The sequence below is a fragment of the Nicotiana tabacum genome, chromosome 17, assembly GCF_000715075.1.
Source record: "Nicotiana tabacum cultivar K326 chromosome 17, ASM71507v2, whole genome shotgun sequence".
NCBI classification, from domain to species: domain Eukaryota; kingdom Viridiplantae; phylum Streptophyta; class Magnoliopsida; order Solanales; family Solanaceae; genus Nicotiana; species Nicotiana tabacum.
Window position 1 is genome coordinate 15,085,853 of NC_134096.1, and position 11,502 is coordinate 15,097,354.

At 36.6% G+C, this 11,502-nt stretch overlaps 1 protein-coding gene across 1 annotated transcript; it reads left to right on the forward strand.

Annotated features, from left to right (window-relative positions):
- Positions 1-6,302: 6,302 nt before the first annotated feature.
- LOC142171707 (uncharacterized) lies at positions 6,303-6,776 on the forward strand. Its single transcript, XM_075235398.1, has one exon. It carries the CDS (start codon positions 6,303-6,305, stop codon positions 6,774-6,776), a length of 474 nt encoding a protein of 157 aa, XP_075091499.1.
- The last annotated feature ends 4,726 nt before the right edge of the window (positions 6,777-11,502 follow it).

The window sequence follows — 11,502 nt, forward strand, 5'->3', positions numbered from 1 at the left end:
CGGAGCTTTGATCGCAGGTGCGAGCTCGCAGAAGTGAGCGGACGATCGCATATGCAAAAATGATGAGGACGGCCAGTGGTCGCAGGTGCGATGTGAAGACCGCAAAAGCGGAGTCGCTTCTGCGGAGGAATGAGCGCATAAGCGGAAAGGCCTGGGAGGCCTGTTGATGGAAGAAGCGGTCCGCAGGAGCGCGTGCGCAGAAGCATTCCTTGGCCCCAGAAGCGGAAGCACAGATGCGCATTTGGGTCAACAGGTGTGGACATGCCTGGACTAAGTTAGAACCGCACCTGCGATGGAAATTCCACAGGTGCGGAGCCGCAGATGAGGCTGTGGGCTCGCATAAGCGATTTCGATGGGCAGAAAAGGGCCAATTCCGAGGGTTTAATTTCATTCTCCATTTGTGAACCTAGAGAGTTCGGATTGAGGCGAAAGTTTGAGGGTTTTTCAGAGAAAATATTTGGGTAAGGATTCTTGACTTGTTTTTGATTAATTTACACTAAGATATCATTTATTCTTCCTTTAATTAAGGATTTGGGTTGTTAAAATTGTGAAAAGGGTGGAAAAATCTTTAGGCCGAATTTTGAGGTTTTGATCGAGAATTTTGTATCGAATTTGAGTAATTTTTGTATGGGTGAACTCGATATCGAATGGGTGTTCGTATTTTGTGACTTTTACCCGATTTCGAGACGTGGGCCCGGGTCGATCTTTTGGGGCGATTTTGATTCTTTGTTAAAGTCGTAGATTTATTATTTAAATTAGTTTATTGTAGTTGTATTCATGGTATGTAATTGCTTTTGGCTAGATTTGGGTCGTTTAGAGTTGGAAAGTCGAGGGAAAGGCATCCTTATCGATTGATTGAGCGAGATTTGAGGCAAGTGACTTGTCTAACCTTGTGTGAGGGAAATATCCTTAGGATCTGGTACTGTTGTAACAGTTTTTGAAATGTGAGCGCCATGTACGCGAGGTGACGAGTGCGTACATGAGCTAATTATGGAAATTCTGGTTCTTGCTGAGTAGTCTTCTTTTAAATTCCTTAACTAAATTGCCTTAGCATGTGTCATATTTAGCCTAGTATCGCTTGTCTACGTGTCTTAACCTTTACTTGAAATTCGTGCAACATGCTTAGTTGAATTACTTGCTTTTGTGATCTTGTATTCAGTCTCTAACTGTATGATTCCTTACTGTAAATTCGTTGTTCTGTAGGTTATGAGTTGTGTATTTACTTTTGGGACTATGAGGCAGTACCTCGGGAGGATTCCCCATTGCATATTTACTTTTGGGACTATGAGGAGGTACCTCGGGAGATCCCTCTATTGTGCATTTACATTTGGGACTATGAGGCAATACCTCGGGAGCGCCCCTATTGTTTTCCCCTATTTGCTGTGTTGTTTCCTTTCTGAAATTTCTCGTTATTTATTTCTTAGTCACTTCATTGTATTATTATTTTTTCTACCTCATTACCTTTTATTCCAATAGGGCCCTAACCTCGTCACTACTCTACTGAGGCTTGACACTTACTGGGTTCCGTTGTAGTGTACTCATACTACACTTTTTGTAACGACCCGACCGGTCGTTTCGAGAGTTATAGCCCCGTTTTTCCCATTTTTACTTCTTTTGTGTTATTCAGCTATATTATGTTGTATCGGGTTAGTTGGTTCGGGTCCGGAAGGAACTCTGAGTGAAATGAGACACTTAGTCCCATAATTGAAAAAATTAAGTTAGAAAAGTGGACCGGATATGGACCTATGTGTAAACGACCTCGAATTCGAATTCTGATAATTCCAATTGCTCCGTATGGTGATTTTGGGCTCAGTAGCGTGTCCGGAATATTATTTGGAGGTTCGTAGAAGAATTAGGCTTGAAATATCGAAAGTTTATTTTTTGAGAAGTTTGACCGGGGGGTTGACTTTTTGATATCGGGGTCGGAATCCAATTCTGAAAATTGGAATACCTCTGCTATGTCATTTTTGACTTGTGTACAAAAATTGAGGTCAATCGGACGTGATTTAATAGGTTCCGGAGTCGTTTGTAGAAATTTCAAAGTTCATTAGGCTTGAATTGGGGTGTAGTTCATGGTTTTAGCGTTGTTTGAGGTGATTTGAGGGTTCAACCAAGTCCGTATGATGTTTTAGGACTTGTTGGTATATTTGGTTGAGGTCCCGAGGGGCTCGGGTGAGTTTCGGATGGTTAACAGGTAGGATTTTTGGACTTGGATCTCTGCTGGAATTTTTCTGATGCAACATCTGGTTTCCTTCATCACGTTCGTGAGTGGATCCTCGCATTCGCGAAGAGGAACTGAGAGGCTGGCAATTGGTCTACGCGTTCACACAGGGAGGTGTCGCATTCGCGTAGTGAGGGGGAACAAAGCATCGCGTTCGCGATGGGTTGAACGCGTTCGCGTAGAAGGCATTGAGGCAGAGTCATTTTGTGCTTCGCGAATGCTAGGGTGATGTCGCGTTCGCGAAAGAGGAATTTGGACGGGAGCTGTTTTGTGCTTCACGAACGCGAGGCACTGACCGCGTTCGCGAAGAAGAAAAGCCTGGGCAGTGAGTTTCAGTTTTTGATGATTTGGAGCTCGGATTTGAGACGATTTTGGGTGATTTTCAGAGGAAACAACAGGGTAAGTGTACTTAACTCAATATTGGTTAAATTACCCGAATCCATGGTTGTTTTTATCATTTAATTGGTGAATTGAGTTGGAAAAATTTGAAAACCCTCTTGGTTTAAATAAAGATTTGAGGGTCGAGTTGGGGTCGAATTTTGGTAAAATTGGTATGGTTAGATTCGTGGTTGAATGGGTTTTCGGATTTTGTAACTTTTATCGAGTTCCGAGACGTGGGCCCCACGGGCGATTTTTGAGCTAATTTTCGGATTTTTATGAAAGATCATTATTTTCTTATGGAATTAATTCCAATGAATTTTATTGACTGAAACGAATTAATTATGACCAGATTCGAGGCGTTTGGAGACCAATTCACGAGGAAAGGACATTGCAGAATAAGAATTTCACGGTTTGAGGTAAGTAACGATTGTAAATCTAGTCATGAGGGTACGAAACCCTAGATTTTTGTATCATTCTACTATTTTTAGTGACGCACATGCTAGGTGATGGGCGTGTGGGCGTGCACTGTTGGGGATTGTGACTTGGTCCGTCCCGTAGCAACTGTAAAGTTGCATACTTTGTTGAAACTATATGATACTTATATGTTTTAGAAAGATTTTTTGTAAATTGGGCTGAATGCCTTGTTTGGGCCTTGCGCCAGTACTGTTTGGACCCTTAGGGGCTTTCTCTTACTATCCTCTCATTGTTTTCGATTTACAACCTATACTCAGTCATGTTTGTACTTGTTTACCGCATAACTCAGTTTTATGACTTTATTTTGATGCATATAAATGTTTTGGGCCGAATGCCCTATTTTACTGAAATGCTCGAGTGGCTTGAGAGGTTTGTGACTGAGTGAGGCCGAGGGCCTGATTTGTTAGAATATTTATGGGATTGGGTTACACGCCGCAGTATGTTAATATTGGTCGAGGGCCTGATTGCGAGGATGAGTATGGATCGGGGCTACCCGCCTGCAGCATACTTTATTATTATAGCACGTGAGTTGTCCGTGCAGATTATAGCGCTTGGGCTGAAGAAGTCCCTCCGTAGTCTGTACACACCCCCAGTGAGCGCAAGTACCTACTGAGTGCGAGTGCCGAGTGCTGAGTGACTGGGAGGCATGAGGGATTGTGAGGTATGTCCGAGTGGCAAGAGTGATTGCGAGGTATGCCCGAGTGGCACGAGTGACAGTGAGGTTTGCCCGAGGGGCTGTATATGAGTGATATTTTTCCCGATGGGCTGTTTATGATTCCATCATTTTTGCTCACTTTTGCATTGAGCCTTTGTTTGAAAAACTGTTGGAAAAATATCTTTAAATGATTTTTACTGGAATTGGGTTTAAACGAGATGATTGATTCAAACACTGGTTTTTAAAGCATGTTGTACTTTACTGAGATTTCATGATATAAATGTTATATGCTTTATTGCTCGTCACTGCTGCTTGGTCTTTATTTATTATTGTTATTTACTGAGTTGGCGTACTCACATTACTCCCTGCACCTTGTGTGCAGATTCAGGTGTAGCTGGACACGGTAGCGGTTATTGAGTGTTCTGGTTGCAGATTTTATTGGAGATAGCAAGGTAGCTGTTTGGCGATCGCAGCCCCTGCTCTTCTCCCTCTTATCTTCCTCTAGTTGTATTTATCTATTTTCCACGCTGAGTTAGCCTTGATATTGTTAGACAGATTGCAGTAGATGCTCATGAATAGTGACACCCCGATGTCGGGCTTATTCTTTTCCGCACTTTTATTTTGATTGGAACTCCTTTACGAAGGTTTTTATGTTAAATAACCTTGAAATTATCTTTAAAATGAAAATATCGATTTGTTTGGAAATGAGTCGGCTTGCCTAGTTCCACGATAAGCGCCATCATGACAGGGGTTAGTTTTGGGTCGTGACACTTTTGTACTTCTTTTTGTGCAGATCCAGGTTCTTCCTACCAGGCCAGATACTAGTGAGCTAGACCGTACATGGAGACTTCAAGGTATATCTGCCAGCGTCCGCAGATCTCGAAGTCCCTATCTATCCCTTTTATGTTGTTTTCCTTATTCTCTTTAAACTCTGATGTATCGAGACACTTAATATTTTCTCTTAGAAGTTTGCGACTTATTTCTACTAAATTTTGGGAGTTGTAAATTAATCGAATCATAGATCGTATTTATATTTCATGTGTTGAGATTTGAGTTTAGTTTTATATTCAGTTATTCCACAAATTATTAGCCATCACGATACCCTACGGAGGGAAATTTGGGTCATGACACTAAGACTATTAAAAAGATTTGCCAAGTCACTACAAGCTTTTGATATGGAAATAAATTATATTTCCAAGATCTATGTAAAGAAAGGAATTTGCAAATCAATCTTGAAAGGAAAGAGGGAAATAAAGCGAGATTTTATTTTCACAAGTCAAGAGGCAAGCATCAAGCTCAAATTCAAAAGTATTTAGAGACAAGGATAGAAGAAGGAAAATAATGAAGTTGTACAAGATTGGCCATAAAGGAAGAGGAGCAAAGCTTGGAAAGGAAATTTACATTTATGAAGAAAAGAATAAGCGATATGGATGGAATAAAAAGATTGCCTAGGATTTACTATACAAGGAAAGAATATTTATTTGTGGGAAAAAAATCAAGATTAGGAAGAATCTAATTAAAGGAACACAAAGAAGATTTCCTTAAGAAGGAAATCCATCATATATCACATTGACCATAATATAAGGATTATATATTCTGCAGGAAAATTAGCAACGGTCATATTGGAGGCAACAATATAAATTGAAGAGCAACCGGGAAGAAGATCCACTCAATCTTCTATACAGTTGTCTACCCAACTACAAATTCTTTATTCTACTCTTAACAAGCATTGTAATTCACTTTTAGTAGATTTACTGTGAACACAAAAGAGAAAAGAGAGACAAAAAAAATGTTGGAGAGGCAGCGTGTCCTGAGAGGTTGTGTCATTGTTCGTTTCTTTGGTGAGCGAGTGAAAACCAAAGGGTCGTTGTTAGTGAGCGAGTAAAAACCAACCCCTTGTTCATTGTTGGTGAGCGAGTGAAAACCAACCTTGTAAACGTTGGTGGTGAACGATGAAAATCACACAAACTGTACTCAACCCAAATTACAAAGAGCTAAAGAGGTAACCTCCTTGCAACCCAAGGAGACTTGATTAGGATACCACATTGGTTCTAAACCAGTATAAAATTTCTGGTGTCATTTACTTTATTCCTCCCATATTTTATTATATATCATTACTGTTTATTGATATTAGTATTTGTTTAAACAGAAGTACTAACAGTATTGTGCAGGTTGTCTCCGTGTTAGTCGACTAGGTCTGAAGAGTAGTCGGCTAGAAATTTAAAAAGGTTACAATTCACCCCCTCACTTGTACTTTCAATTGGTATCAGAGCAGGTCTTACATTTTTACTTTTGCTTCACAGCAAGTGAGAAAATATTATGTTAGCACACACAGTTATCGTAGTCTTACACCAAGAGGGGACTTCTACATTAAGACCACCATACTTCAACGGACAGTATTACACTCACTGGAAAGTTTGAGTGTAAGCTTTCATCAAATTTTATGATGTCAAAGTATGAAGCGTCATCAAGAAGGGTGACTTTCCTTTCCTACAGTCCAAACCAGAAAAGAAACCAAAACGACAGGTATCTACTGAAACCCTTGATATTGATGATTATACTGATGAGCATATGACGATTGTACGGACAAATTCAAAGGAAAAAAACCTATTATACAATGCTATAAGCAGAGAAGAATTTGAGAAAATATCAAGTTGTGACACAACCAAAGAAATATTGGATAAAGTTAAAGTTACCTATAAAGGTACCGGTAAAGTAAAAGATATATGTATAAATCCTCTGATTCGTGATTATGAGTTGTTTCAAATGAAGGATGATGAATCCATTGAAGACATGTTTGACCGATTTAGTAAAATAGTTGGAGATCTAAAATCCTTTGGAAGACCATATTCAAGTGGTGAACAAATCAAAAAAATTCTAAGAAGTTTACCTAATTTATGGCAACCAAATGTTGTTGCTCTTGAATACGGAGATTTCGACAAATTATCATATGATGAACTTCATGGAGACCTTATAGCCTTTGAGCAAACCCATATCAAAAGGCATGGACATGAAAAGAAGAAAAAGAGTGTTGCTTCTAAATAAACTATTGTTGAGTCTGAAAGTGAAGACGAAGAAGAATGAGACAAACATCAAGATGATATTGCATTATTTTCTAGAGTTGTCTCTAACACGACGCAAAGAAGCAAAAATAATAGAAGAGGCAAATCAAGTTCTAGAAAAGGTAGTAAAATAAGTGAGAAGAAAAATAATGATAGAAAATGCTTCGAATGCGAAATTATAGTCACATTCAAGTCAACTATCCAGAACTAAAAAGGAAACTATCCAAGGGCGATCGAAAGAGAAAACCTTCCAGCGTATGGAGTGATGAATATGTACCAGATTAAGATCATAATGGAGCTGCCAACCTTTGTTTTATGGCACGAAGTGAAACAAGTGAGAAAAGAAAATCTTTTGGTGCCTGGAGTAATGAAGATATACCAGACAACGATCATGAGAAATCTACAAGCAACTGATTCATGGTCCCAAGTGAAACAAGTGAGGTAAGATCCTATGACTGTGATAAATGTAATGAACTTCAAAATATCGTAGAACAAGCTTTAGAAGATATGAAAAAAATTCTTGATGAGCTCAAGAAGACTAAATGGGAGAACAAGAACTGGGAGACCCAACTTAAAGAATATAAGAAGTTGAAAAAGGAAAAGAAAGAGTGGGATATTCTACTCGAAGAATATGAGGTTGAAAATGACTTACTTCAAGAAAAAAATATGGAACTTCGTAAACAAATGAATAGTTTGCAAAAATATTCCCGCCATTATTTTGATCGACCGAACAAGCGGGCTCATTTTCTTAATAACTTCAAGTTGACTGACAAGAGATCTACCAGTAGACGCCCTACTTTAAACAAGTCGACTCAGGAAAGCTTCAAGTCGACTAAGGTAGCTGCTGATAATACTCTACTTTATTTGTTACATGTCACTAATGTGATAATTTTGGACATAAGGCATTTGCATGTAATTATGCCAAAAGTCATGTTAGATAAAATTTTATTTGGAGACCCAAATAGTTACATGTATCTCGAATTATACAAGCTACTAACTATGAAGGACCCAAAAAGGTTTGGGTACCAAAAATAAACTAATTTGTTTTGCAGGAATTCCTAAGTCCAGCCATAAAAGGATCAATGATGTTTGCATATTGGCTGGTCGAGACACATGCTTAAAGATACTTCAAAGTTCTTATATATTCAACAGAGGATGAAGGAAATACGACGTATGATCTAAAGAAGTGAGTGGTATCACTAAGATTATTCTTGAAGTGAAAATATGTGTGATATTTGCTTTTCTGGTATGAATACTAATGCTTCATTCAAGCCAAGAAGTTTATTCAACCTTGAGGTCACTTCTGCACATGAAATTTTTGGGCAATACTCAAAAAGTTGAAGACAAAAGGTATGTATTTCTACTATTAATGTTTATTCACTTCAATTGGGTTATGTTCTGAATATATATTGGAGAATAATTCATATGAGATATGATATGAAGAAAAGTCAATTGTTGATTATTTCATCCTTTTGGTTAAATGTCTATCCAATATCATGGAAAGGATAAAAGTTGGTAAGATTGACAGTATCTTCATTAGCCTTTGCTACTAGCTAATCTCATGGACATGAATTTATCTTACTGCACTAATGTATCTTTGAGCAAAAGTGTGAATATAGATTGGTATTGGTACATTCATAAAATCTGATCTAGCAAATCCATGAGGAGCATTGCGGTGACTGATGTATTCTAGAAATACAAGAATAGCTGAATAAAGTCGAAAGAGAGACAGTATGAAAGTCGACCAAATGTACAACCAAGTATATTAAAAAATCGAGCTTGATGAAATTGTAAGATATCGAGAAGCAGTGGTAAACTTATAGCTCAAGGTTTCACAACAAGAAGAATTTTATAGAGTTTGCAAGGTGATTAATTTTGAGAGTACAAGTGAGAATTAACATTTTTCTTCAAATCTCTCAATAATGCAAAGCAAAAAAGGAAGTTCTCTCATAAATCCAAGCATTCAAAAGAACTATTCTAGAGGCTTGCTTCAGGTAAGGTAACATGGAAGCATGCCTTGAGGATATTGAAGCACTTTCTCTTTTGAGAAAATAAATTGGTATCATAATGGTATCCTTATGTATCCTTTTGGTAAAAATAACTTATTATCATCTTACCTCTTTTGTGTTTATCATTTGTGTGATTTTAAGTATCTGATAGTATTTATGCGGTTCGATCATGTTAGAGTTATTTTCAGTAAATTCAAAATTAGGTCGTAATACTCTACATTTTTATAAGTTTAACAATTTATTTTAATATTTTGAAATTGTTTATTGGTTGACCTAAAATGAGGTGCTTTGTGTGGTCTACAATGATTTGGTTACTCAAAAATTTTCAAACCGAATCAAACCTTTGTATTGACTGCTTAGTGTTTATTGTACCTTTGTTGGTTTTACTTTAAGCTGGATGAATTAATAGATTATGCATTTATCTAATTAAGAGATCCTTGGAACATAGATTTTTTTAATTATGTTAATAATCTCTGGTGCTTTGAGCGTATATTTTATTATTGGTTCTAGTAATTTATATCATATTTCACCCTTTTGATGATGACAAAAGGGGGAGAAAATAATGTGTACAAAAGCCCGAAATTTCAGATGGAATGCATGGAGACAGGGGGAGCATAACTGAGGAATGCATAGAGTGATGGGGAGTTCTCACTTGATGTACTATCTACATTTCGAGAAGATTACTTCAGGGAAGTAACCAGTTTATCTAGCATATCCCCTTACTGCCTTTAATTAAGTCTTTGATTAAATTTTCTTATTTTGTAATCAATGGTTTGCTATCGTCAAAAAAAGGGAAGATTGTTAGCTTCAAAGTTTCACGTATTGATTTTGATGATAACAAACCAACATAATTATTAATCAAAGAACATTTACTACTGGTAATCTTATTCTTACACAGGTTTATTCAAGAAAGAAGATGCTGGTAAAGATCCAAACAAATATGAGAAAGAGAATATCATGTGATGAATTTATTAAGGAAGATTATTTTCAAATATTTAATCTCCAAGCGTCATGAAAGTAATAGTATTTGAAAGTCATATTTCAAATATTGAATGGTTTACTACAATATCAGAAGAAGACTCTACGGAAATTATGGAAGAAAAGTTCTTAAATTTCTTGAAAGAAAGGTTGTTAAAATCATGGAGAAAATCTATTATTTTGTGCAAGAAAGATACTACAAGGCGAAGGGAGAATATATTCTCTATGGAAAGAAAATATATTATGAATATAGTACAATCTATATTATGGAAAGAGATTATTTTTCAAGATCAAGAAAGGAATATTTCTAATATAAGAAGAATATATTTTCTATGGAAAGAAAATATATTATGGATGTAGTACAATCTATATTATGGAAAGAGATTATTTTTCAAGATCAAGAAAGAGATATTTCCAATATAATAGAAGTTCAAAGATATATTGAGATCTGTTCAAAAGAAAATTATTTTCATAGTTGTGGAGATAATAAATGGTTATTGAGATCTTCATATTGAAGACAATACTCAAGATCCAAAGTCAAAGGAAGAGGATCTTGAAATTCTCTTGGGTTGTCTATATAAGAACCCATACTTGTATCGCCGGAAGAAGAGTTCACAAGTATTAATGGGAAGAATATTATCTATTCTTGAAGGAAGATATCCTATTCAATTTTGGATATATCTACTATGAGTTTGAAAGAGAAGTACTAGGTTTTACTACAATTTCAAGGCAAGACTTATAGATATGGAAATAAATTATATTTCCAAGATTTATGTAAAGAAGGAAACTGCAAATCAATCTTGAAAGTAAAGAAGGAGACAAAGCGAGATTTTATTTCCACTAGCCAAGAGGCAAGCATCGAGCTAAAATTCAAAAGTATTTAGAGACAAGGATAGAAGAAGGAAAATAATGAAGTTGTACAAGATTGACCATAAAGGAAGAGGAGCAAAGCTTGGAAAGGAAATTTACATTTATGAAGAAAAGAAGAAGCAATATTGATGGAATAAAAAGATTGCGTGGGATTTATTATACAAGGAAAGAATATTTATTTATGGGAAAGAATCAAGATTAGGACGAATCTGATTAAAGGAGCACAAAGAAGAAGGAAATCCATCATATTATTGACTATGATATAAGAATTATATATTCTGCATTAATGAGAAAAATCAGCAACGGTCATATTGGAGGCAACAATATAAGTTAAAGAGCAACCGAGAAGAAGATCCACACAACCTTCTATACAATTGTCTACCCAATTATAAGTTCTTTATTCTACTCTTAACAAGCATTGTAATTCACTTTTAGTAGATTTACTGTGTACACAAGAGAGTGAAGAGAGAGAAAAATATTGGAGAGACAGTGCATCCTGGGAGGTTGTGTCATTGTTCATTTTCTTGGTGAGTGAGTGAAAACCAAAGGATCGTTGTTGGTGAGCGAGTAAAAACCAACTCTTGTTCGTTATTGGTGAGCGAGTGAAAACCAACCTTATAAACGTTGGTGGTGAACGTTGAAAATCATACAAACTGTACTCAACCCAAATTACAAAGAGCTAAAGAGATAGCCTCCTTGCAACCCAAGGGGACTGGATTAGGATACCACATTGGTTCCGAACCAATATAAAGTTCCTGGTATCATTTACTTTATTGCTCCTATATTTATTATATACCATTACTGTTTATTGAGATTAATATTTATTTAAATCGAAGTACTAATAGTATTGTG

Coding starts and splice junctions, on each gene's coding strand:
- LOC142171707 (XM_075235398.1), top strand. CDS start 6,303: ATGACGATTGTACGGACAAATTCAAAGGAAAAAAACCTATTATACAAT.